Source organism: Rhipicephalus sanguineus, chromosome 1, assembly GCF_013339695.2.
Source record: "Rhipicephalus sanguineus isolate Rsan-2018 chromosome 1, BIME_Rsan_1.4, whole genome shotgun sequence".
Taxonomy (NCBI): Eukaryota; Metazoa; Arthropoda; class Arachnida; order Ixodida; family Ixodidae; genus Rhipicephalus; species Rhipicephalus sanguineus.
Genome location: NC_051176.1, coordinates 194,331,657 through 194,359,649, shown reverse-complemented (window position 1 = coordinate 194,359,649; position 27,993 = coordinate 194,331,657). Strand labels below are relative to the sequence as shown.

The following is a 27,993-nucleotide window of genomic DNA, read 5'->3' as shown; positions in this document are numbered from 1 at the left end:
AAGTCCTATGATTTTTTAGTCATGCTTTGAGCACGCTTACAGCAGTGAAAACTGCTCTGGTTGTGCTATTGCACACATTTGCTCCAGCCTCAGTGGTGTTGCTGCAACTGGCATGAGCAGTGAAAAAGGCATTTATGGAGCGTTTCTGAGCACTCCAGTTTGCCCATTGGAAAGCACATTTGCTTTCATAGCAGCATCACAAGGCATGTGATTTAAAACACAGCAATGAAATCTGCTGGTGTTTTCATGCAAGGTTGCATTCCAGCGCTTCAGCTTCTGGCCTTTGAAACTGGTGCACACTTCAGGTAACTTCCAAGTGCACTTAGTGTGGCTGGCCATCAATTACTGCCTCATCCCATGGGCCATGGATACTCCTGCAGAGAAAAAAGCACCAGTTATGTCCAAGCCCAAAGGCAACAATGTCTGCCGCATACACTCCCAGGACTGATACTAAGGAAATGACTACTGATACTGAAACTATACTGCCTTATTGCCTTCTCTCGAAACTTCATGTCTTTTGGAAACGCTGCATGCCTCCCAAAACCACTTTTTTTTTTTGCTTTAACATTCTGGTCTCTGGCAAAGTTGCACGACAATAAGCAGTTCCCCACAATTCTTTTCATCAACTTGCAGCTGCATTCAGAGTGCTGTACAACCCACTATGGGCCATATCATTGCATAACTTTTTTTTTCATGCACCTATGACAAGTGTGTTAACAACTATACAGCCTTTTGTTGGCTGAATTGAGCTATATAATTATTTTAGGTTCACTCGGTTTCAGATGGCAAACGCAGCAAATTATGCAGAAGAGTCGATATCTGAGCCAGTTGGTTCTTGTTACTTGAAGAAATGCCCGCAAAACGACAGGACACGAGAAAGACAACAGATGCACACAACGCTGGAACTGTGTGCATCTGTCTTCTTTCTCATGTCCCGTGGTTTTGCTGGCATTTCTTCAAGTAACAGCAAATGATATAACCCTACTAAGTTTATAAAGGAAGGTGAGTCTTACTGTCTGTACTGGTGGCAGTAAACGAAGTGCCCTGGAAGAACCAGGCCTACAGCCAGTAATGCTAAGGCCAGTGCTGCAGCCAAGGGAGGACTCAACTGCCAGCAACTTGACAATGCCAGTATTCCATGAATTAGTGTTAGTGCCACCTGCAGCCTAGGCCAGCGGTCCTGCAGTTAGCAAGTGCAAAGGCAACCCAAGAAAATACACTGGAAAAGCATACAAATTTCATTCAATAAGTTTTTCACATGCTTTTTGCAAGGCATGAATATGACACCAGAAATTGCTTTTTTTCTTTGCTTCAAGGTCAGCAGCACAAAAATGCACATACTGTGTTTCAGTCATTTTATACACCTGTAGTTAATGTCTTGCTGCCTAAATTTACTAAACAAAAAAGAAAGTAGTTACCTTTCACCCTTTTATAACGGTTCCATGGACTGCTGTGCTTCGAACTCAAGCTGTCTACAAATGTTTCTCAGTAAGCCAACTAAGTTTCCTCAGCAAGTTCAACATGAAGAAACAGATAATTATCTTAAACCATGCGAGCAATTAACTTTTAGAAACTGGATATTTATAATTTTGAATGAATAGCAATTGATTTCATTTTTCACATTTCAGCTTGCCCACTGGCATACATGAACCTGGATATTCTAAAAGAAAAAGTGTACAAATCGCTGCTGAAGGAAGCGGAGAGACCAGAGTTGCCAGAACAACCTACACAAAATCCAGGAGAGTGATGGTAACATGTACAAAGATACTTAAACAGGCACTTCAGCACTTACAGAATACCATTTTCTGGTGAGCTACAAAAAACAGAAACACTGCGAAGAGAAATACAACAAAAATGCGCATGTGTAAGAATATACAAAAACAAACTAACTTAAAAAGAGTTGGGCAGAAATTTCCTACTGGGGAATTGTCATATAGTGCGTAGCATTCATATCCTATGTTTTGCGCACCATCATGATAACGTTTCTGCCAGGCAAGACAGCTAGACGTGGAGACTTCGAGCATGTGGCCCATGTGATGAGTGTCATTGTTTCCAAGATCAGCCCACTTTGCTGCCACACAGTACGCACAGTGGGCACACCGACGTAGTTGGCTGACCAAGGAGATGGTGCAACACTGAACTGGTGAAAGACTGACCAAGCAGGCTCACCAAACCACTCACATGGGAATGAATGCATAGTGAGGCTTGCTTTGTGCTCTTTATCATTCTGCAGTCATCAACCGGCATACCTGTCGAGTAGTTAATATAGGGCTAAATATAATCCTCAAGTGAATGGCACTACAGGCTTTTACTAATGTAAAAGAAAGCATTACATGAAAAACAAGAATCTCGGTTGAGTCGACCTCAAATTTCCATTTCGCATTCAAACAGGTTTTAAGTAGGGGTGTGCAAATAGTGACTTTTAGAACAGAATCGAATACGAATCGAATAGTGATGACCCCGAATTGAATACAAATACGAATACTATTCGAATAGTTGTTGAATAGTAAGGCAACAATTTTCAAAACAGATCCACAAACTTTAAGAAAGGAACATTATGATTACTTTTAACCAACAAAAATACCACACTTATGTAAACAAGTAAGCTCGCATACAGCAGCAACTAGAGCCTTCAATATATTTTGTAACTGTGGGTTTAAATGCAGCAGTGACTACAACATTCAAGGTGGTACTTTGTCACCAGTTTTTAAATAAAATTGAGACATAAAAATTTGGAAATGTTCAGCCGAACACCACACATACAACTAAATGTGTAATGAAACGGATAAACCAGTTATGGGCCTTAGTACCAAAGGCAACTAAACATCAGTGTTGAATACTCTACCTTCAAGAATAATTTAACATAAACACAATGCTTGCACATGTTGTTATTCATGCAGACACGTACATAAATTTCACTTCTGAAGCTGAATGCAGGAACTGACTGGTGCAATGCAGCTGCAGTATAGTAAAACTTCACACAATGAAGCCTAACACAGAAACAGAAATGCATACATAAATTTGCAGCAAAAGACACGCAAGCGGCTATTTTCAATGAAAATGCAAAACAAAATAAATTTAAATATGTGACCTACATAATGTTCCGATCTATCGGCAAGAGCCCGCCCAACAAAACCACCAAGCTCATGATGACAGAGTACATGGATTGACACGTTCACTTCGGCGACACTGGAGTTATAAGGAAAAACGCCTTCATCTGATGATCAATATAGCATCGATAGCCCCATGAAAGCTCGGGCTGTATGCAGCTCAGTAATTCAATTATTAAAACAACAAAAATGACCCCTCACTATTCCAACGTTTTGTTCCTTTGGTATTATCCTGTCGATGCTGATTATTCGTGAAATATTAGAAAAGTATTTCGTATTTCGAATATGCTGTATTCGATTCGAGTACTGCATCGAATAGAATGCTACTCGATGCATTATTCGAAATTTTCGAATATTCGCGCACTCTTATAGTCTTAACCCTTTGCGGTCTTGACCCTTTGCAGGCAGCGCCGGACAACGCAACACGGCCATAGCGGTCTGCTGTCGGGCACCGCCCGACAAGGGTGTTCGTGGTTTAAATTTCACTGTTTTCTCACTGAGAGTCGCGCGCATTTTTTGTATACATGAAGTGCCATCTTTTGAGGAATAAGTGAGCTTTGTTTGTTGAGGTTTACTTTTTTTACGTTAGGGTGCAGCACTATGTTCAGCACGGAGCCCGGAGCGTACCCACTCGCGCATGGTTCGCTGAGAAGCATGGCCACGTTTTCACCGCGTGCGTTTTATGGTGGTGCTTTTAGCGAAAGCGAGGATGACTTTATTGAGGAAGAGAATTACGTGCTTCCACCAGACAGTGATGACAGTGATTCGACAGAAGTGAGTGACGAAGGCGACGACAACAACGGTGGAGGCAACACCTCTGGTGACACACAGGGGAACAGTAACAACCCTGGCCTGCACCCACGAGAATGCTTTGAGCGGTATCATACGCTGCCTAAATATCGCTAAAGGAGTTGCCTGCAAAATGCAGGAGCAAAAATAAATATCCCGTGAGTTTTTCTTCCACAGTTTGTGTCTTTCTTCGCGGCGCCAGAAACTGGCAAAATAGTTTCGGACCGGTAGAGCTGGAAAGTGGGTAAAAGTTTTGGACCGCAAAGGGTTAAAAGATAGACAGAAAAACTGAAAAAAAAAATAGAGTGGCAAAACTTGGCGAGGCCTTACAGGACCTTGGGTACAGGTGCCCATAGAATTCAGTAAAGTTGCTACTTGGGCCTGTTGGTGTGCCATTGGTATGTGTAACATTATGCGTGAAAGACACGGACAGGAGTAAGGAACATGGAAACACACACAGTGCAAAACTGGGCTGTGTGTTTCTGCATTTCTTACTCTTGTCCGCATCTTTTATATGCAGCATTATATGTCGCATAGAGTGCTTCGCATTACAGCAATTCAGCTCAGAATTTCATCACCTCAACACAAGACACAGATCTGTCACTGCAGTATTGCTCCAAATGAATAAGGAGCCACTAAATAATAAAAATTCTGTTCCTTCAGACACTTCAAATCCTGCCTGTCATGGTGTAACAGCAAGTAGAAGAGGCTTCTTAACTCAAGTCTAATTCGCTGTGGTCGCAAAGTGTTGTTCTCATTTTTTAATTTTTATTCTTTGTTTTTCACGAGTACCACATTTCAAGCATTTAATAAGGTGAATAATGGCCTCGTTTACGGCTTTCCAACAAGCAATGCTGACATTTATAGCAGTTATGACACAAAGAACTTGAGCTGGTTTCATACATACACTTTCACCCTAACACTCCCTCAAACACTATGGTTGTTTCATAATAATGCTTGCAAGATATCACCTCTGCACAAGCAAGCAGACATATCTAAAGGCCATTGAAGGCATCTTCACAAGGCTTACCTGCACCCAGGAGGCCAACAAGGGAGCCAGCAGAAAAAGGGCAACTGCCAAGGAAGAGAGGGCAAGCACAGGGCCACTGCCAGTAAGCCGTGAGGCAAGGCACACCGCACCAAAGAGGGCACCATTTAGTGATATAGCAGCCCATGGTCCACTGCACCAATAAAGCAACAGGTTGTTTTCTTTGTTTATGTGTGCTACTAAGTGGAGCAGTAGAATCTCAAAAATAATGCCGCTAAAGAACACAATTCATCACAAACATCAACAATTCAAGCAATATTCAAGCACATGAATACTCAGATAGGCTGCTCAGTAGAAGTCTGCCGGGCAGTCGACGACACAATTGACAGACATGATAGCTGATTCGGTGTAGCGATTTCAATAAAACATCGAATAAATGAAAATGCTTAACGAGCAAGCGGTCAGACTATCGTCTGCGCTTTCTAAGAGAAATAATGACAGATTTCAAACCAAGAATAGGAACAGAGAAAAATAGACTAACACGGTAATCTTTTTGTTTCATTTATGTAATCAAGCACAGCAGGGCAGACATCCCTGTGGCTATAACCTAATGAAGTGCCGCCAAATGATAAAATTACTGGAACATTTATTGCTAATCCTAACTTGTGAAATGGAGCTACAAGGTATCTTTTTCTCTGATTAGAATAGCAGCAACAAAATAAAAAGAAATCCTCTATCGATTTCATTGCAAAACATGCATAACGAGGACGCCTTGAGTCCAGCTTTATGTAAGTAATAATTTAACTGAAAACACGCATATGTAAACATATGCACGCATATGTACAAATTTGCACTTTAAAGCAACACTTCATCTTTTTTCTGTCAACTTGATGTTTCGTGAACATGAGAGAACATATTTAAGACCTAAAAATCATGACAATGGCAACAATAGCTACATGCTCGCTCATTTAAGTGGTTGCGCGGGCACTTTGGAGGCTTTGTAACTCCGATCTCACAAAAATAATACCACATGTTTTTACAGATTCAGTTAGGCACGCACTGGGCTTTCATTCTGGGGAGTTTAAAGAAAATCGAAGGTGGCTTTTTTTTTTCAATTGCATTTCAAAGTATTGCATTTTATAGACATGCCTTCACTTATGCATTTTTGGTTTGCGGTTGACAGCATTCTCAACAATCATATTTAACACAATTGCTAAACTAATGTGTGGCAACACTCTGGGAAATTTTGGAAATTTTGAGTATTATAAATGCGAAGCAAAAAAATCTGAGACTAGAGCGTTATTGAGCAATGTGCCGTATTTGCAATTTTTTTTCATAAAATACGAGCAACAAAACTGCAAGATACAGTGAAACCTCGGTGATACGAATCTCATGGGACCACCAAAAATATTCGTATCATCCGAAATTCGTATCACCAGAAAGCATGAAAAATTAGCATGCGACAAAAGAAAGCTGCCGAACATTATCATTTATTGTTTTTCAGGGCTGCAGCAACGTCAGGAAGAACCCTGAACGATTGTCATTTAAGTATTTAGATGTCAGCAATCATACCAGCACTCTTAAATATACGGCCCCTACGCGCGTATTTAATTAATCAACCAGGTGCGTTCTGACCCGCAACAGCAGTAGCCCCTTTCAAATTTTAGTATATTTTTTTTTGCATAACACCGGAGTACTGCAGCGAATCTAACGAAAGAAGTGCTTTGACGCGATGGATCAAGGCCACAAAATTACAGAACCACGGTCCTCACGGAGGTGTCGGGGTGTCTTCTGGGAGGTGTACGGCCGTTCCCGTACAAGTGCGACCTCAAGGGTCACACATGTTGACGTTGTGAGGCCTGACTCCTTCGACGACACCGTCCTCGCCTTCTTTCGGTCCTCGTCCACCTTTCATAGGATATCTGATGCACGAGGCAGGCACGTGTAAACACAGTACAACGACAGAAGCCCGCGTCGACGCGTTAGAAAAAAAAAAGCATGGCGCTAATGTCCTCTGGAATCTAAACGCGAAGGCACACGGAGGCACATAAGAGCCTCAAAGATTCGCACACACAATCTCGGAGGCCGTGACGCGTCTCTGAAGGTTTTATTCTGACTGTAAGAAAAGGGCTTCTCTTACACCGTGTTTTGACGCAAGCCCACGTTTGCGTTCCCGCGCTCGCACGTGCTTGGCACGTCTTCCGCGACAGCGCGGATAGCACCTCTTCGTACCTGGGCGGTAGCGTACGTTCGTATCAAACGTCGCTGGGTGAAAATCGGATCGCAACAACCGTACTCCATTACATTGCAGGCCAATGGGCCTTGGCCGGGACCAATGAAAAATTCGTATCATCCCGAAATTCGTATGAGCTGTGATCGTATCACCGAGGTTTTACTGTAACAATATTTCGTAAGCATACGTTAGTTGTAGTATGCCAAGAAAATTTTTGAGACTCACAGCTACAATATTTATCTTGTAGGACCTCGTCAAAATCCTATTTTCATGCAATTCGCAAAAAATGGTTCCGCTGAGTGGAGACTTCAGAATTTTTTTAGGCAAAATTTTTTTCCGCAAAACTAAGGATGGTTTGGTGGCCCTGGGGACTCGAACCGCAAAATATATTTTTTTCAGCAAAATTAAAGGGGGTCCGCGGACATGCACCGACGTTCTTATCTGAACACAGCCTATAGGAAATTGTCGGGTATAACTTCTAAGGCAGTCCAAAGATGCTGTGCGCTTTTTTACTTGCACTTGTTCTTCTGAGCGCGTCTGTTTCAACACTTTCAGCTCCTAGCTTCATTACACCCTGTGTCTGTTGTGCCTGTCGATAAGTTGATGCTGACGGTAAAGAAGGTCTTCAACAAGTGTAAATTTCGTGGCTACCAATACAGTTCTCTTGTAAATGTGAATAAATGCTGGCGACGTACTGAAGTGCTGAACGCTGAACCAGCAAACTCTTCATCGTTGAACCTCTCAGTCTTTTCAGCGTCCTTCGAGGCAAATCGCGTGCATGGCGACAACAGGTATGCTCTAATGGACATGAATATAATTTGTGATGCAATTAGACTGAATTGCACATTCAAATTGTGAGGTGCAAGTGTTGAGCTAATGGGAATTGCGTCGCAGAGTCTTTGCTGTCTTTGTTTAGGCTTCAGAGTCTTAAAGATTGCAACATTGGATGTTGTCCTTTCGTTTAATGATGGCACTGTAGCACGAGCCAAAATTCTGAAATAATTAGGATTGAAGCCTGGCCAAAATACAGCCAATTTGCTGGAAAAATTTGACCACAATCGACGATACATTGCGGATAGAGCTGCACGACAGCTCACAAAAGAAGCAAGGCAAGCAAGACAAGAGGCTCCAAAGTGAAAAATTGACTTTGGCAATGATTACCAAGCTTGTAGCTACTAAATAAAATAGTTAAACGGTGTTTGTGGCAAAGTATGCTCATTTTTCAGCTGTTTTCTAACTTTCAACTCGATTATCTCAAAACCGTGTTTTTTATTACTTAGGTACTATTATTTCCTATGTATTACAAGATAACGAGTTGATTATTTTTTTCTTGTATTCTGCATAAATGCATACAACTACTGAAGCAGAATTGAAATTATGTACTTCACAGTTCTTGCGTTACAAATTTTCACAGATGCATTTTAACTCAAAATTTAAGTTCTAGTGATAAAAAATTCACCAAAATTCTAATATTAGTCAAATTTAAATCTGCTTCAGTTAGAAGAATGAAAAATTTGGAAGAAAATGATATATGATATATGCATTATGTGGATATCCCTAGTAGTTACTGAGCTTAATAATTAATGGTTGTATATTGTTTCCACAACACCTATGCTGCTATCTCATGCAATGAAGAGAATGCTCAGTACTGCGCTATTAATGGTACACTTCAAGCAAAACATTGTTCTTTATACTCCATAGGCTTATGCTCTTCATGACAATGGCAATATGTTTGCTTCTTTTGAATCTTTAGTAAAAGGTAAAGAAGCACACACACAAAAAGAAAAAAAAAACAAAGCGACAGAGCACTGGCCATGCTCATGGCCTCAAAGGCACAGAGAGAAGAAACCAGACGATAACCCTCTGGTTTCTTTCACTCAGATCTCGTGTCAATTGGTCAGCCACATTTGCTAGTGTTCAGCATTGAACGGAAATTTGTGTTACAGTACCAAGTCAGGATTCTTTTTCACATTGGAAGGACACGGTAGTATGCAGCCGTTTCTTAGCAGGTAGTCACATATGGCAGAAGTGGAAGGATTCAGTGCGAATGCCAGCATGAATGCTCAAATGCCCTGCCATGCAAATTTTCACACTTGCAGAGCATGTGGCGTTTCCACAGCGGTGCCCCGGCTACTAGTGCCAATGTGCATGGATGGTACTGCAGACACAATGTTCCTTCTCTCATCTATGCATTCTGGCACATTCCAGCAGGGTGCACATTGTGGAATTTTAGAGTGTGGTCATGCCAATATAATCATTTGCTTTTATAAAATATGTCCGTTTTTTTTTAAAGTAATAGACCCTTTTCACAATTGTGAAGCTAGCTTTCCTGTTATGCAGTTTGCCCAACTAATGGCGGCTATGCAAACAGCGTGTTCAAGCACATTTTGCTTACGCTATGACGTGGCAGATGTAGACTCAGCTCTCTTGACATAAACATGCATAATAGACAAGCCCCAGCACGTGCAACTAGGACCTCGTCTCCACTCTAAGCAAGACAGGTGCCGCCATTAGTTGGGCAAATATGCAGCGCAGGGAAGCGCACCTGCGGATTATGAAAAGGGTCTATTGCACTGTTCAGCTCTGGTACCTGAAAATAAAAGACACCCAGAAAATCCGTGCTGCCTTGTGGCAGCTACTGGAATAGTGGTGAAGCCTTTCTATCTCAACACATTTGTATTCCGAGATTTTTCAGCTGCACCCGCTATTAAATTACAAGAAGGAAATGACAGTGTACTTGTGGTATGTCTGTCACAGGGAAACTTAGCTTGTCCATACAGATCAAGTGCTGCTATGCATTATTTTTTAGTGCACTTTGATCATACACACTAGCTCACCTGCTGCATTAATTATATTTAAAGAGATTGATGCAAGTCAGCTTCTACAAGGATGAACATTTCCCATGTTACAGCACTCTATGTTAATGAATGTTTCTTAAAGGGACACTAAAGGCGAATGTTAAGTCGACGTTGATTGCTGAAATAACATTCCACAAACCTCTTAATGCTTGTTTCATTCAAGGAAATGCTTATTTTGAAAAAAAAAATCATGTTTTAGTGGTCCGCACAGAGTTTGTGCACTTCAAATCGCCCGCATGAAAAGGCTTCTTCACGTAGCGTTTGCCTTGCCCAACGTTGTCCACCTTTACTGCACGGCAGCCGACGCTGCAGTTTCTGCTCTGAAGGGCACATTACAAGCCTTGCCCAAGTTGCGGTTGATCTCGTAACCATCTGCACAAAAGTGCAGCGACCACACACGTAGATTTCTTGGTTGTTTAGCACATTGTTGCAGAGGCACGGTACTCAGCCACTTCGGCGTGGATTTATTTGCGACGCCCAATGGAAATTCACGTCAGTTTCTTTGCTGCAGCTGCTGTTGCTCAAGTGGCGCACATCATTCGAGCATCCGGCAACATAACAGGGATGCGGCATTTTGTCGAACTTTCCGTTAGAGCGACTTTCAAGAGCGTGCAAAGCACATGGTAAGCGATAACGAAACTAACACTGAGACGCGACCGCGTGAGCAGAGAGGAGCCCGGCAAAAACGGAAATTTTAAACCACCTGCACCGTTCTCCTTGGTAATGCCAAGATCTCTTTTTCCATGAATGAAACAGAAACACAGAAGCAGCATTTTACTACGTCTTCTAATGTATGGAATGTTATTTTTTTATTATCAGTAGTTTGAGTGATTAATTTTACTCGGGACTCTTGACATCATTGGGCTCATTTCAAAATGTCCCACTGGTGACGCATATCGTGTCCTACATTTACCTCAATTTCTCAATTAGTAGAGCACAGCTTTTCATAATACTGATATTTTAGGTGTTCTCAAACACTCAGCTTTCCCTCTGACATAAATTGTTATTTGCCTTTAGTATCCCTTTAGAGTATTGTGTTCCTGTCACGCTGCTAGAAAAATTTTTTTTTTCAACTTTTTAAACAATTCTTTGCTCCACCAAAAAGTGTTAGTGACTTGACTTACGTGGCAACAGTTAAGTTCTTGAAGAACATGCATTGATCAGTGTTGGCGAGATGTTATAATCATGTGGAGAACATGTCGGATGGAATTTCAGCTTGTAATGTTACACTGACATGAGCCCATTGTGTGCTACGAAACTTGCAATGCACTGTAAGCATGTTACAGATGAAAATAACAGTAACAGTGAAGATGAGCACAAGGAGAGCATGCATCTTGGATATCTGAATTCTAAAAGGAAAAATATGTTCTTTGTGCGCAAAACGTTTCAGAAAAGAAGACAGATAGGACAGATAGGAAACGTTTTGCACACAAAGAACGTATTTTCCCTTTTAGAATGCAGTACCAACCAGCCCAAGAAGCCACCCTGTTGGATATCTGAGCCTCATTTTAGAATATGTATCAGCTGCAACACTACAGCAGCATTATAAGAGCACATACTTTCTCCAGCGAACAATTCGTACACCATCCTTTCCAGCGACCATACATATACAGAATCAGCTTCATGTTCAAATGCTGAATAAACTTCCGCATCTGCTTTGGCCCAAAGCTGCCTCTAGATTTGGTTCGTAGTCAAATTTATAACTAAAGATGCAGGAGCACCACATTGTAAAAGAAATTATTTTCTCACAAGCTCTGCAACGTCGCAGAAATGAATTACGTGTGTCTAAAAACAAAAATGCTTCAACATGCTCAGCATAACTTAAATAGAGCACTATTTTTTCTGAAGCACAAAGCAATGTCACATCGGAAGGGCACTTGGAAATCCTTGTCCCCAAAAATGTTCAATTTTGCATGTGTATATATAAACACAGTACATACAAACACATGCACGAACATACTCAAGGTAGGTTGAGCCTCTATGTAAGCAAACAATTTTTTGGCTACACCCTCGCTGTGCATGTTTCAGCTCGACTTGGCAATTTAGCTCAGTAAAGCCTTCACCACGCATTGCATACACAAAAACAAGCACAAGTTTTACAAGAAAGAAATGTATAATGCAAAAATATACACAGGTTCCATTACTTACTTGCAAAGAAGCAGCAAAAATCTGCGTGAACGTACCGCATGTACACACAACACATACGCTTACACATGCACACCAAAGGAATGTAAAGTACTTGATGAAAAATCATATATATAAGACAAAAGAACTCACTCATCAGAAGCTGGTTCTGGCGCTTCTGTTGTGCAAACTCCTTGTATCCTGCAAAAAATAGGTATCTGCATTTACTATTGTATATAGCATACATGCTTACAAGCATCCACACTTACACGCATAAATAGAAGCATACATGCTTACATGAATACTTTTGTATTTTTCAGCATTCAGTTGTGTTGTGGCCTGTTCAACATTTGTACCTGATCAATATGACTTCACCAAAACGTTCAAGGTTTGCAATACTAGCTACTATAAAAAACTATAGCACCCTCAAGCGTGTGTGGTAAATTTAAGTCAATGGGCAAGCAACATGGCTTTCATGTAATAGAATAGAAAAATTGTGAAATGTGTGACAAAAAAAATTTCGGAAAAAAAGAAGCTTAATGAATCACACAACCACAAAGTCATGATACATTCGCTAATGCATGTTATGGAGTGATACCACCACACGTCACACAGTGACACACCACACAGTGACACACACACATTCCGATGAAAACAACCTCTGAAGCTAGAGCAACTGACAAATTTTTTCCGAGTACTGATGCACTGAACCACATTCCTGCTCACAGGCTACAGAAGAACATGCAGTGTTAAAGAATAAAATAATTCAAAAGACTGACAAGCAGCCCGAACATGTCATGAAATGTGGGAAGAAATGAAAAGGCTGTGAATCATAGTGACAGAATCAATCATGCTGATCGTAACTGAAACAGAATTCGTGATTTAAAATTGCCATAGAAGGCCACAAGAAATGGTACTGTGCGATGGAGGCATTCAAAGTACTGGACTTAGCCATTATTTAGTACCACAATACTTATCGCATAAGACTACAGTCTTTATATTACATAGGTAGGCACTTATGCTTTATTCCATGTGCATTACATGGTAAAAGAAAGTCACAGTTTCGCCGCAACGGCGAAGCAATGAATGCGATAGCAACAAATTGGAAAGTAACACGAAGAACAGAAAGCAGCTCGAAATTTCCAGCGCGTCGCTCAAGCGCAAAGGACTCACCAAAAGAACACACACAGGACAAGCGCGAACCATCAAGTGTCACAGATCAACACTTAGAGCGCACTGCTCAAACATAAAGAAGGACACATGAAACAAACGCACAGGCATACACAGTACGAGCCTGAACAACTGACAGAGTTGTTACTTCTTTCTGTTTGAACAGCGCGCTTCTTTCGCAAATGCGGCCACTGCAGCAAGTGAAGTGACTTTCATACGCTTTGTATTCAGCGCGGACATTGCGGTGAAAGCACAAGACATACAAACCACCCCCCTCAGGAGATAAGTGTGCGTGCGTTAGGATGCTGAGGGACATACGGGTTATGGCTGAGCCGTCTAACGCCGTGCGCAGTGGAGCAAGGGGTCGCCCGTTCAAATCCGTGCTTCAGAAAGTATTTTTCTGAATTATTTTTATTTGTGGCTTTTATATATATATATATATATATACATACATATACATATACGGGACATGATGGCGACGGCAAAAAACAGCCAAGAGTTTCCATATAATTGCTGTCGCAATAAAAATGTTCCCATTAACAAACACTGCTGCCTTTTCCGTGACTGGAACAGCAGACCTGTGATGAGCCATGGCACTCCTCATTGCATAGCAGGGCACTTGAGTGATTTTGTTCACATGCGAGTTTAGTGAGTACACAGTGCTCTGGAGTACTTCTCCGGGATACAGGGGGCAGACAGAAAAATTCGTATTAAAAATTTTCCACCGCATTTTTTCCACGCTACTATAGGATGATTGGATATTCTCACTTGTAAGTTTTCCATTATACAACAACAAAAAAGAGGAAACAAAAAAACGGGGTGCCATAAAATTGGTCGTCAGTCCCTTTGATATTTCAGTAACTTCACAATGCCATAAAGAACTTTTCTTTTTTATATCTTTTTTGAAATCAGTGTGGTACTAGTAAAATTTATATCAAATCATTTTCAATGTTGAGGGACACATCCACATATAGAAATTAACTCAGTAATATAATCACCATGCAGGTACAATAAATCTGTACATGTTCACATAATAAACGTCACAATCTGTACAACTATACCCACAGTTATTTCTGCCCCATTGTAGAAAAAATTGACTGTCTGTTCAGCTAATACTAAGGAGAGCACATGCAAAAGCCTATGCCCTCATGTTTGATTCACTGTTAATTAAATGCATTTCATACATCTTTAATTTGCTTTAAATGACTAACAATCGGCTCACTGGTAATTCACATTTGGTACAGCTATAATTAACTTTAATTCACATGTGATTCACATTTGATCCACTTTATGGACTTAATGATCACTTCTAATCAACTGGCATACACTTGCTACATCAATTCACTTTAATTCACACTTCATTCACCTTTAACCCCTTAAGTGCTTTATTTTTTTGAAAATTTCCCGACCAAAACTGCCTATTTTTTTTATTGCTGATTTCGAATCTGATTGTACTAAAAAGCAGCTTGTCGATGTTGAAAAAATATTTGTACCACATACTTAGTCAAATCAAAACACAGAAGAACGCAAGGGGGCCTGTTGCAGCTCCTGCACCAAAAGCGAGTTTCCTTTCTCAATTTTTTCCCGTTTTCTCCTCGCTTCCGAGAGCAAACGAAGCACACTTGAAGAAACTGCTGAATATATTCCATAAGGTCATCTGGCAATGACAAGTTGAAAGTCTTGCCTGGAATGGCCAAGAATGGAAAGCGAGGAGGCTTCACAGGAGGATTGTCCGCATCAAGCAGGATCCACTGGCGAGCACTCGCGATGTTCGCTTCCGAGCTGTTTTCATCATCACCGGAGGAGATGCTCAATTCACCGGCTTCGCTGTCTTCACTTCCGGACACAAGATAAACATCTGTATCCGAATGATCATCACTCGAAGAAGATGACGAAAACGAAAAGCCTCTTTTTCGTGTTGACGAGCCAGTTATGCATGGGTGGCCGCCACCGTAAGCCATCTTTTCATACAAAAACCGCGCTCTTTCCGAAGGAGAAAAATAAATTGCCAAGTAAATGCTGCCATCTGGTGGATTACATGCAATTTAAGCTGTAGAAGCACGCCTCTTGTCCTGAACGCGAGAGGGGAGTACCTATTCCGCTAGGACGAGCTCTGCTCGTCCAAAGCAGTTTGGGGACAGTTTGGGCAGGACGAGCTCTGCTCGTCCAAAGCAGTTAAGGGGTTAAAGGGACCAATAACCAATTTTTATGGTACCTGTTTTCTTTAGCGCAACGGAAAGCTTACAGGTCAGAGTGTCTAATAACGGAATGGAAACACGGAAACCGCCATGAAATATTTATCATGAATTTTTTTTCTGTGACGACTACGAAGTCGTATACACACAAAACCTGCTGCAAACAGTGAGAGGTGAGTGCGAGAGCGGTTCATGTTTATGCGCAGCGGTTTGCTGCGCATGCTTGCACTCCGCGCGCATGCGTGGCGGCTTGACATGTTCCACTAGTTGGCGCAAAGGCAGTGCCGCTTCTCAGGGTGCAACTTTTTTCACCTCGTAAGCAGCACAGAATAGAGCGGGGTTGGATAATAGTATACGTACTCTAATTTTGAGCACAAATTATGGTGCGCATTAAAGTATCAGATTACGTACAGCAAAGTGAACGACCCCATAATCCAGCTTCAAGGCTCTTCTGCAAGGCTGCGCGACATACCGGTTTCTTGTGACTTTTAAATGCGATTTAACAATTTAAATACTACTCGGATCGCTAAAAGGTTACTTAAATTGGTCGCTATAATTCATGGTCTTTTCATTTCCACCAGGATCTAATCTGGCCAGTTGTTCTGGCCAGTTGTCGGTCCCTTTAAAGGGGTGGTGCCATCAAATTTCGAGGCTATAACAAGCCTGTTGTGGGTTTCCTCTGTATGCAAGGACACTCCACACGAAGGGTCGGACACAGCAAACGTCTAGAACATATTTTAATTTACTTCCAAAGTGTACCTAAATGCCCATTCTCCCGATCGAAACCCGTCGCTAGCGCACCAACTCTGACGTAGCTGTATAGGAAAGGCAACGAAAGTTGTAGTGACGTCACACCAGGTCTGCTGTAGTGATGTGAGTGACCTCCGGACCTCCGCCACCTCCGCAACGTGCATACCAGCTGTAGTGAACTAGAATATATTCTAGTTCACTGTAGTACCGGCAAAGCATTGGTTGCTACATCACTCGCCGAGTTTCGATCGCTTCCTGGCTAAGTGCGTCACAGTCTTGTGTGGTCACGTGACCAAGCCTCCTACACTTCTACGTCACTGCCCAACCTCGGCGCCCAGAAACTGAAATCAAAAGCTGTCCACATCAAAAGGCGATATTAAATTATTTAGCGAGAATACATGAATCTTGGTGCGTGCATCATGCTTCCTGGAGCTATAGGAAACGCTTACAGCAAAGAACACGCAAGCCACAAACATGGTGGCACCACCCCTTTAAATAACTTTAATTCTCAACCGGGTAAAGTGGGTATGCGCCACACGTGACTTCTGGTATCATTTATGTTGCCAATAATGGATGCTGGATTTTTTTACTTGTGAGTCATACGAGGCTTTTGCCTTAATAACTACAAGATCTGCTCTGATGATGTAGGTACAACACTTGTGCCCATAACATCAACGCAGCACTAATTAAAGCCAATGGGACCAACCTCAAACCAGGAGTATAGTCATGGCAGGCCACATGTAGCAGCAGCGCCCCAGCAGCCATAGCATACACAGTGTCAGTGCTTATGGTTTCGGTCAAAGTGCCCATGATGGGTGCCAAAGATGATCCAAATGCCACAAATATGGCCGCTCTGCGAAGGTCCTCCACCACTGCAACACAAAAGCAGTTCTTTAACACAAGATGATTACAGGTTTGAAAATATGCATGCGTACATGAACACTGCCAATGGGTACCAAATGCCTAAAAATGAAAGAGGGCACACGCTCTTTGTGAACAATAAACATCTGATTAAACAATGTGCAAAGACAGAAATGAAAAACAAAATTTTAAACATCTAAAGCTGGCCAAAGCTAAGACGCACCAAGTTTACAAAAAGGAAAAAAAAAGAAGAGCAGAGTCTTTTATGAGCATGGATGGATGTGCACGCTCAATAGCCATGCCAACACACCCTCAATAAGCTTGTCTAGAGGTGTTAGTCATGCCAAGAATCTGCCTCCATTTTATATTTTTGTGTTCTTCCTAATTGCTAATCAGTCATGATTAATCAGTCAACTTTCCGAACATTTATTTCATGGCTAACGTTTACATAATATTTCAATCAAGCTCGAGGTTGTCTATAAGACCAGCCAACTTAAGCAGTTCAAGAAAACTACTACGATCAAAGCCATCAAAATACGGTGAAAAATATTGAAAGCTATAAGATTGCCCAAGATGACCGTTTACTTTAAAAAACACTGTAAAGAAATTTGGCAAGTGTTCTATATAAACTAAAGATAAGCAGCACAAAAAAGCACAGCCAATGAAAAGCAAACACACAGGACAAGTGCTGACTTCCAACTGAATTTTTATTGACATGAAAGTGGCATATAAGTATCTGTGGGAACAGTTACAAAAAAAAAAGAAGAGAACAGGAAAGAAGAACAAGAAAAAGATGCGCTGACACAAAAACAGCAAAAAACATTAACAATCACGGTGGCCTGCTGCGTGATTGTTAATGTTTTTCCTGTTTTCATGTCGCCGCATTTTTTTCATGTTCTTTTTTTTTGTAACTGTTCCCTCGGATACTTACATGACGCTTTCATGTCAATAAAAATTCAGTTGGAAGTCAGCGCTTGTCCTGTGTGTTTGCTTTTCATTGGCCGTGTCAGCTACATTATTAAGTTTTATACAGAGACACTGAGGACTGATATTCTGAAGCTTTATGAATGCAGAAGGAAGATCTGCACCATATACAAGTGGAAATGTTGGTGGTGCTTATTTATGAAGCATGCATTCAAGTAATGGCAACCACCATTTTCTGGTTACCATTATACATATATACCTAGTCAATAATGGTAATGTGAATAAGTCCATTTATTCAACACATGTCCAGAAAATTAAACTGAGAAGTTTATTAGACTCTGTGCTGTTTTTTTTCTAAATAAATTTTAATTAACACTGAAAACAAAACAAAATTAGCAAATTTATAAGTACCAGTACAGCGGTCATAAATGTGATGCAGAAATTGGGCATTGTACAACAAAATAGTAAAAGTTGGCATGTACGAAGTTTAAGTGTTCACAGCATGCCATCTCCTTTTTTTTTTTTCGAAGCTTTTTTCAAGGTCATAAAAGAAGTCGTTAAAAGGGAGAAAAATCCAACACGACAGCCAAAAGCAATGTAAAACTTTCAAAGTAAATGCACTAGAAAACTATTTCTTAATTTTATTCATTAATAACTAAACTTAGATTAAAGAGGCCCTGCAACACCTTTACAGCATGGTTAGAAAATGCTGCTGATCGGTAGTCGAGGCTCCTGAGAACATGCGAGCCAAACATTTTAGCGCAGCATGCTGCCTGGAATTTACAATTATTTCTCAGAGTCAGCTAGAAATTGTTCCCTCTTCTCTCGACAATTGATGCCATAAACCCAAAGTCCACCGCTATTAGCTGATTTGAGCATCGTGAGCTTCATAGTTACCATGGCTACCGCAGGATTCCACCACGTGCCCACGCACGCGCTCGCAACCACACTGAAAGTAAGCCACACGTTCAAAGAAAAAAAGAAAGTGCTCAAGGCCATGACGCACTGACAAAGGGACACATCTCGCCCCCTTGTCATTACCCTGCCGGCGTAGCTTTCAGTAAGCTCGCTGGTACGAAAGGAGAGAGAAAGCGCCTGAAGCATGCGACAAGTCTCTGCAACTCCTCTCATACTTGACAGATTCTAAAAATGTATGCGGCAGTTGACTCGTGAGGCAATAAGTTCTTTAATGAATGGATTTGACGATTACTTGGAAAAGTGTTGCAGGGCCCCTTTAATTACTTACTATTAGAGTTTCACAGCATAACTATATTAACAATCCAGTTGGTTGCACCTGCAGAGTGCTTTGGTTGGTTTACGTACTGATACACTGAGAGATAAATAAATCCAGGAACAGAAAAAAAATAAGCCAATGCACTATGCACAACTAGCACAGAAAGTTAAAACAAAAGCTTGATTGAATAAGAACTTTTTTTTTTCACTTCTATGCACTCAGACTTGTGAGATGAGAACAAACAACACAAATAGATGCTTCATATTGGTTAATAAGGATTGACACATTCAAATACAAGACGCACACTGCATGTAAACAAGATAACACCAAAGCATTAGTTTTTGTTACCTTCACCAGTTTTCCTTTTCTGCGCAAATGCATAGAGCAAGTATATTGGCCAGCCAAGTAAGGCCAGCCCAACAAAAAGGTCGGAGGGATGCAGCAGGCCTCCCTGCAGGTGACCAAAGAGCACAGCAAACAGGACTGTTCTGCATGAAAATAATCCTCCTTCAGAACCACACAATGCTGTGAGAACGGCTGCCTTTACAGGCTGCTGGCAAAACTTCGACATGGCAAATAAGTCTGCCTGGTCGCTAGACAATGTTGCCTTGATAACCAGAGATAAATATTATCTCATATTGCGGCAGGGAGCACAGAATTACGCAAAAAGAAAACGTAACTTAATTTCCAGCAAGGTTATAAAAATTCTGGTGCCTCTTTATGACCATATTCAATACTATAATGGCATATAAGGGTTGTGCAGATGCCAGGTGATGCTGGATATAAACACACAATGACGAACCAACTAGTTCTCGATAGGAGGAATACAATTCACTCGACCTCCGAACCCTCCCCCACCCTCCCTCTCTTTCTAAAGAATACTGAATTGCCACTGCAATAAACAGGGATAGAAAAATGTGTCAGAAGCTTATAGCTCTATTTGATGCAAACAAACAAGTGGTACCAATGTCTTTCCAACCTTGGTTTACCGAAGCAAACATTTCCCATAAATGAATATCATGGATGCTTTTCAGTATATAATGAGAATTTACTGATAATATTGCAGCTATTACGCTTCCAGAAACTTGCATTATGCAGCAATCTTCTTGTTCCGTTTCTTTAACGCTGTATATTAATGTACTGTATTTTTATTCTGTTCATGTAATGCATTATGTTGCCCTGTTTATTCTTGTTCTGTTATGTATTGTGCAAGTGCTTCTGCTAGGTAACGTTGCATTATCATTATTTATAATTTAAACATGTTTAATATTTGTGTTTACAGCACACATTTATATGAGAAACTTGATATTTGCATCCTAGAGCTTATTTTGTTAGATTTTCCTTCAAGGTTTACTGAATTAGTGCTGCCAAGTCCACTCTCAAGTCAGATTGTTGATGCAAAGATGTGCATCCTAGGAAGATGCATCTTGATTCTCATCAGACATCTCTCTCTCTCTCTTTTGTTATTTTTTTTACCCTATGTGAACGACAGGGTAACTGTTAGCTCTGCCTTCCTTTTAAAATGGTGTTCAGTTGGGGTATGCCTTTGTGCCGAGATTGCTACTCCAGAACACAAATTTACCCACCATGGCCGCTTTAGCAGGAAAGGTGTTGCACTGCTAAGCTCAAGGGCATGGGTTCAATTTCTAGCCATGGCAGCGGCATTTCAATGGGATGAAATGCAACACCAGTGTGCTTGGATGTGAGAGCACTTTAAAAAACCCCAGGCGGTCAAAAGTAACCCAAAGTGCCCCGATACACTGTGCCTCATATTCACATTGTAGTTCTGGCATGTAAAACTCTGGAATTTAATGTTTTTAATGCAAAACTTGCAGCATTGGGTGACAAGTCTTGGAACACAAACAAGCCTAGTAGAAAAATCTAAGAAAATAAACTTGCCTTAGAATATGACTGCGTCCAAGTTTAGAAAACAAATGTGCACTGTAAACGCAAATTATACAATTATGACACAATTCTGATCTATTTTCCATGGACGGTGTGCCCACTGGGAAGTCTAAAGCCACAGCAAGGTGTCACTATTCTCATTCGGTTGAACGTAGGCTTATATCTCAAATGACTCCAATGTAATAATTGTGCCATATTTTGTAACATAGATACATAAACATGGCTTAGTATTATATACAGAATTACATGATGCACACCCACACCTTTCTTTGATTTGTGATGCACTATATATATTTTGGTGATGAATGTATGTAAGCAATGAAGGGAGTCTCTACAGCCTATGTATCATGGCCAGCTATGCATGACACAGAGTATAGTAGAAAAAAAGAACCTAATAACCAAATTACATATAATCAAAAAAGAAAACTATACAGATGTAGAAGTACTTTAGCCATGTCAAATCTTGTCGTAACATGAACGTGTTGTGCCCTTGCATACAGAAGTGCAACAACTTATTAATAATGTTTCATCATTATGACAAAAAGGCATGGGAACAATAACACAAGCACACCCCACTTTCCATTTGATAAGACCTCTTGTGTCTCACGACAGAACATGGCATTTTCAATAGTATGCAGTCCTTTGAAATTACCCACAAGCAATGAGATTTGGAAGAGCACTGCACATTAACAGAACTACCGCAAATAAACAGGTAATGCAATACAACCTTCTACATCAAACATCTATAACTAGGACAATTAATATGCATACCGGCAAATTTGCTGCACCATGCCAGTGACGCCATATAGTGCTTCAGTAAAACTGAAATGGACCAGGTTCACTGCAACAGGTGCAATGTCACACATAAGATGCACAGGTAAGACAGTTCAGAAGCAAGTTCAGTAATAGCTAGTTATCTGCTGAATGTACGTAAGATATGCTACCATGACATAATGAACATAAATAATCAGCATTTCATAACTTCATAAAATGACTTCACAAGGTGTGGGTTCGAGCTAGTTGGTACTCTATGATCAAAAATCAGTTGGAAGTTTGCGCCCGTCTGTGTCTGTCTCGTCCGTTGTCTGAGAAAATTTAGCGCAAGAAGTGTTGTTTATAAAATGAGAGTAAAATAGTCATTCTCAAAAGCATTTTTTGATCACTAATAAGTGTTGCATGAAGCTATGAGGTCGCAACAGTGAAATGCAATGCTTATTTTTCGAAGGCACATCCCCGCTTATTCCACAAAGCCAAATTAGTGCTTGCACAAACTAGAAGCAATAAATCACAACCACAACAAAGTGCCAGTTGCATTAATCATCAGGGTCAATAGAAGGAATGCAAAGCGTCACTTGTATGCACTGTAACATTGCATGAGCGACTGTCTGTATTCGATTTCGCCATTGGTTACTCCAAATGGCAATGATGCTTTCTGGAAACAGTAATTATATGCTGGGTAATGGGTCAATTAGTAGGTTCATTTGTGCATTACACTTGGTACAGGCACAACATGAACAACAGATATCAAAGCTGAGATCAAACCAGTGAACACATGCTTTCAATTCAATATGCGAACTATGCCAAACATGTGCTATGCAGGCTAACAGATAATATTTACACTGGATACCAACAAATGACACCAGTTTTCAGTTGGGATCATCTTGTGCACTGTATTGCAGTGCTCAGCTACACACTGTCAGGCACTGTGCATTATGGGATGGGGTAGCGTGCAGAGAGGTGAGCCAAGTTGGCTCGATCTCCCTCAAGGAGTGGGAGCTTAACCACCATGGGCAAAGAACTAGATGGTATTCAATAAAGGTCCTTGTTCATGGGCTTGCCAACCAAATGGCTCACATATGTCATGTTTGCAAGTAAATAATGCTGTAAACAGCACTTTTTTTTTCTTTAACTAAAATAATAGAGAGATCTTGTCACTTTTAACAGCAATGTTAACACATTTATCTGTAACAGGAATATGTAACAAGACGATACATGTCACAAGTTGGAAACATGAGTTCAAGGTTCCCATAGTGCCTGAAACAAACAATGAAAGATACAGAGACAAAAAGAGAGAACTGCCCCCCGAGCTGTGCTGTCTATTGTCACACACTAGCTGTACATTTCTTCAGATTGCGGGTGACCACCTCATTAAGGTCTAGTAGGCTCAAGAAGTCCTAGCAGTACTGGAGTCCTCTCAGTGTTTCACATGAGCACCAAGGTGTTCTTTTCAGACTTACACTCTACGAAAAATCGAGTATTTGGGGAGTATTTCTGACACACAACAATAATCGTCATCTGGCTTGCTCGCATTTCCTGTCTTGAAAACCCAGCTCTCGTCACTTTCCTTTCAAGAATGCTATGTCACGCTGATAACGCGCACTGTTCGTGAGCGGGAAGTGGCGGCACCTCGGTGATAATGCAAGGAAAGTATGCGAGCTTGATAACGATTATAGTTGTGTGGCAGAACTATACTCCCCAAATACTCGATTTTTTCTTAGAGTGTATGGTACTCTAAATGTATTTAGGGGTCGGGGGCTCAGAGCTGCCATTTGTGATACCTGAGTCAAGCAAATTAATTAAGAGGTTACATACTCTTGTAATGAGAGTGAATTAAACAATTTATTATAGTAAACTATGAGCTCATAACACATGACAGAATATATAACGCATCAGAATATAGTACAATAAACTGTAAAGAAAGAAAACCCTTTAACAGAAAGAGCAGTGTCAGAAAGTGAATAATGACTGAATTAAAATGTTCTGCTCACATCCCTCAAGCGTATCTGTGTTGTACTGTCAGTACAACTGCACTTGGCAACAGTAAAACCTAAACAACAAAAATTTTTGGAATCTCACCACTTACCATTTTTACGCAGCTGGCCCAGAAATGATTGGTCGACATAATTGTCAGGAACACTTTGGTCGTCATACAGCACTTTCTTCCAACTTTGTTCTGGTGCTTCCATTCTCAATGCTGTAATGAAAAATGAACACGCTCAGATGATTCAAAACAAAAGCGTTCTCATTATTACAGGAGATTCCAATGATGTCAAATGAATTGTGGCACATGAAAAAAAAAATTCTCAGAATATGTAAACATAAAAATACAATATCACAAGGCCGCAAAGTTTCTTCGAATGAACCTTGTCTACTTGCTTTAAGTGCTTTCATTAGTACAGCCCACCCCAATCCCAGACAAGCCACCAAGCAGCTTTTAAGTCCTCTGCCTCACTTTCTTGATAGTGACAACCTGAGAATGTCAAAACAAATGTTAAGATGACTTTTTAAGGGCTTGTTTCTTTTTGCTAGACACAATATTAATGAGAACTAACAGACAGTAATGCCAAGGAAAGTATAGGGGATGTTATTTGTAGTAATTAAGATATAAATGTGAAGAAAGTAAAGTGGACGAAAAGATAACTTGCCGCCGGCAGGGACTGAACCTGCGACCTTCGAATAACGCGTCTGAAGCTCTACCACTGAGCTACGGCGGCGGTCATCCTCCCGTCCATTTTATGGGGTATATATGTGCATTTAAACCTAGGAGTGTTAGTCAGCGCCGATCGCAGCCGTGGCGGCGAGTGTGGATCACTCTTTTTCTGCCTGTTGGCATCATGTAGCACGTGATGTTTTTACGATCTGGCAGCTGACCAAAACAAATGTTAGTCACCTGACATTCACAGTAACTTAAGCGTAACAAGAAGCACTTGCCTCAGACTATGTTCAAGCTATATCTGGGTATAAAGAAGAGACTGACCGATGAAATGTCACTCATCTCACCAAAAGGTAATTTGTGTGCACAGTGGTGACAGAGCGAAAGTATATGATGATATAATGGTGTCCAGCGACATAAGACAACAGTTCAAAGCATATCAAATATCTGCCTACAGTTTCAGGTAAGGGAAATAGTGTAGCCACTTTTTGGCCCCAAGGCATTTTTGGTATGTGAAGCTGAATTGTTTCCTGTCTAACTGCAGTGCCCCAAAGAATTTCGTGCCTGCGCACCTCCTATTTAACGCTGCCTTCATGGAGCATGTCTTGGAAGATAGTGAATTTGTAATTTATGCTGATAATGTTACAACCTGGACAGCATACAGAGCCTTTACACACAGTGCCAGCAGCAACAGAAAGTTCTTGATTTTCTTTATGAATCCACAAAGATAGCTAAACTTAAGATATCAAAATAAAAGTCCTGCTACGTGCAGGTAGTCAATAGAGCCTGCCTGTATAACTAAAGCTCAGGTCATCATCATCTACAGCAGAACCTGGAGGGTTGCGAATCCTGGAGCTCGAAATTCATCACACTGCTCAGCCTTCAAAAATTCTGCCATAAGTTGACTAAGACATTACACATAATGCGGAGCATTGCATCAAGGAATGGTGAATTTCATACAGAGGTAGCTTCTGAAGTTGCATTCACTTGCGCATAAATATTTCAACTACACACTATTCGTAAAGTGCAGTTCCCCCAGTTCACAGTGCTTCAGTGAGCAAGACTTAAAATTTTAAACAGGGATGCTATGAGGGCAGTCAGAAAGCTACCTCATATAACCTCAATTTCCAAAGTACTTTAGAACATCCAGTTTAATGCTACTAAGAAACATGGCAGACAACATAAAACAAAGGGAAGAAAATTGAAAAACAGTAGACTGCATCAGTGGCAGCCCTTTATTCCTAGCTATGTAATGATTCTTCCCTGGACACCCCAAAGAATGACCAACCATTAATAATAATTGTTGGGGCTATACGTCCCAAAACCACGATATCATTATGAGAGACGCTGTGGTGGAGAGCTCCAGAAATTTTGACCACCTGGTGTTCTTTAACGTGCACCTAAATTTAGGTACATGGGCCTCATGCATTTTTGCCTCCATCGAAAGTGCAGCTGCGACGGCCAGGATTCAGTCCAGTGACCTGCGGGTCAGCAGTCAAGCACCATAACCACTAGACCACCATGGTGGGCGATGACCTACCACTGTGGTGCTACACTTCGATCTCCATGAATGAAACAACAAACTTGAGCAATGCTAACAACTACCTAAAGCACCAGAGAAAGATGTGCGACTGCTGAATCATAGGGAGGCCAACTCTCCTTTGTCACTGTAGCATATCTTCCCACTCAAGCTATTTGAAGCTGCTATATGGTTGTCTGACATACATCGGTTTCTGTTGGATCGGACTAGGTGTATTCACACCAGAGACACTTTGATATGCACATTCAAAAATGTTTATTGCTATTGAAGAACCAAATGCAAAGACCAATATACAGTCAGCGTATGTAGTCTGAGTTCTATCACTAGAGGTTGTCAGCTTTTTGCTCCGTCTATAATAGGAACTACACAAAGTAAAAGTTGAGCTGCAGGCCATATATGACACAATCAAAGCTGCCAATACTCTGAGTAACATTAGAATGTTGATGTATACCACTTATAAAGTGATCTTCTCATTTCAGTATAGTACAATAAGGAGGTCTCCAAGATGCCTCAAATCTGTGAAGATATACACATCCTTCACAAGTCTTCTCAAGTCATCATAAATATCCACTATATGTAAGGATACCGTGAGAATCAGTAATCAGGTCTAACCAACAGAAATTATCTCCACAAGTGAAGATCCACTTGCTTTCCTTCTCCCTACTCGATCTTTCAGCCCCAAAACCACAACTGCCATAACGTCCTTTATGGCTCTGCTCATCTCCCCCATACCATTTCTCGAGTACATGAAGTTTGTAAGCGTCACCTGGCACTGTGTTCATACACATGAAGACACCACAAGTGGCCCAAGGTGTCCTTTTGTAGTATCTACAGCGATCATTCACCATATGATGGTGTTATGCTTGGGTACCAACAACTGCACAAGATAGTATTCCGAGTACAGTTAAACTTTGAGCTAATTAAACTCAGAGTTATACTTATTCTCTTGTAAATGATTGGTTGTGCAGACCGCTACTACAATTCTTACACACAAAAAGCCTGCTCCCTTTCATACAGTAAACCTCGTAGGCCAAATTGCTTATATTTTTTCCTTCAAAAATTTTAGTTAATTTTAATCACCTGCACGACCTACTACTAGAGGTAGCCAAGGAATAAAACGGCACACACATATCTCCTACCTCCTGCTTTTCTGGCACTCGGTAAAACTACCAATGAAATACCATGGTTTAATATCTCACATTACTTCTATTACTTCTATTTCGTTTGCAACTGTGCTAGTAGAGGAAAAGGTCCTGGGGCTACATAAGTATTTCTTGGGCGTCCCGTAACTCTTTACAACATAAAACAGTATCGACAACTCATTAATGGCATGAATAAGCATGATGAGGATGATGAGATGAGGTTGTTGTTGAGATGAGCCTTGCGAAATTTGCAGGCAATTGCCCCGCCCGGTTTTCTCTTTTCAGATTATATTGATGAATAAGCATGAGCATTACGTGCATCCAGTGCTACCCACACCGACAAGAAACGACATGGACAGGCGGATTCTCCGTCTCTCCATGTAATCTCTGTCATCGTCGGTGTTCTCTTTTCTGCGCCATAATTTGGCTCTGAAATATGCACTAACCAACCCAACCACGTGTTCATTAAACAACGAGTAAGGAAAGAAACAGTATGAGAAAAATCAAGGACGATTTGCATACCACTGTAGTTGGTGTGGCGCGTTCACGATCCCACCATTCCTACCAGCGAACTCAAACTTAAACCATCGAACCAATTAAAGGTCAAGCTAAAGCGCAAAACATCGGCTGAACTGCTAAACATAAACTACAACGTAGAAAACTACATAAAAAACCCAGGCCCATGGCCAAACCTAAACTCCGACACCTCTTTAAAAAAACTGATGGCGATGGTGATG

At 41.0% G+C, this 27,993-nt stretch overlaps 1 protein-coding gene across 1 annotated transcript; it reads right to left on the bottom strand.

The window, feature by feature from the left end:
- Nucleotides 1–168: 168 nt before the first annotated feature.
- On the bottom strand, nt 169–27,993 carry LOC119404861 (phosphatidylinositol N-acetylglucosaminyltransferase subunit C). Its single transcript, XM_037671545.2, has 9 exons — nt 27,779–27,993; nt 24,005–24,115; nt 21,913–21,982; nt 19,585–19,724; nt 16,924–17,089; nt 12,256–12,303; nt 4,930–5,080; nt 1,014–1,180; nt 169–374 (listed from the first exon to the last, which is right to left on the bottom strand). Exons 2-9 carry the CDS (start codon nt 24,105–24,107, stop codon nt 323–325), a joined length of 897 nt encoding a protein of 298 aa, XP_037527473.1. The 5' UTR covers nt 24,108–24,115; nt 27,779–27,993; the 3' UTR covers nt 169–322.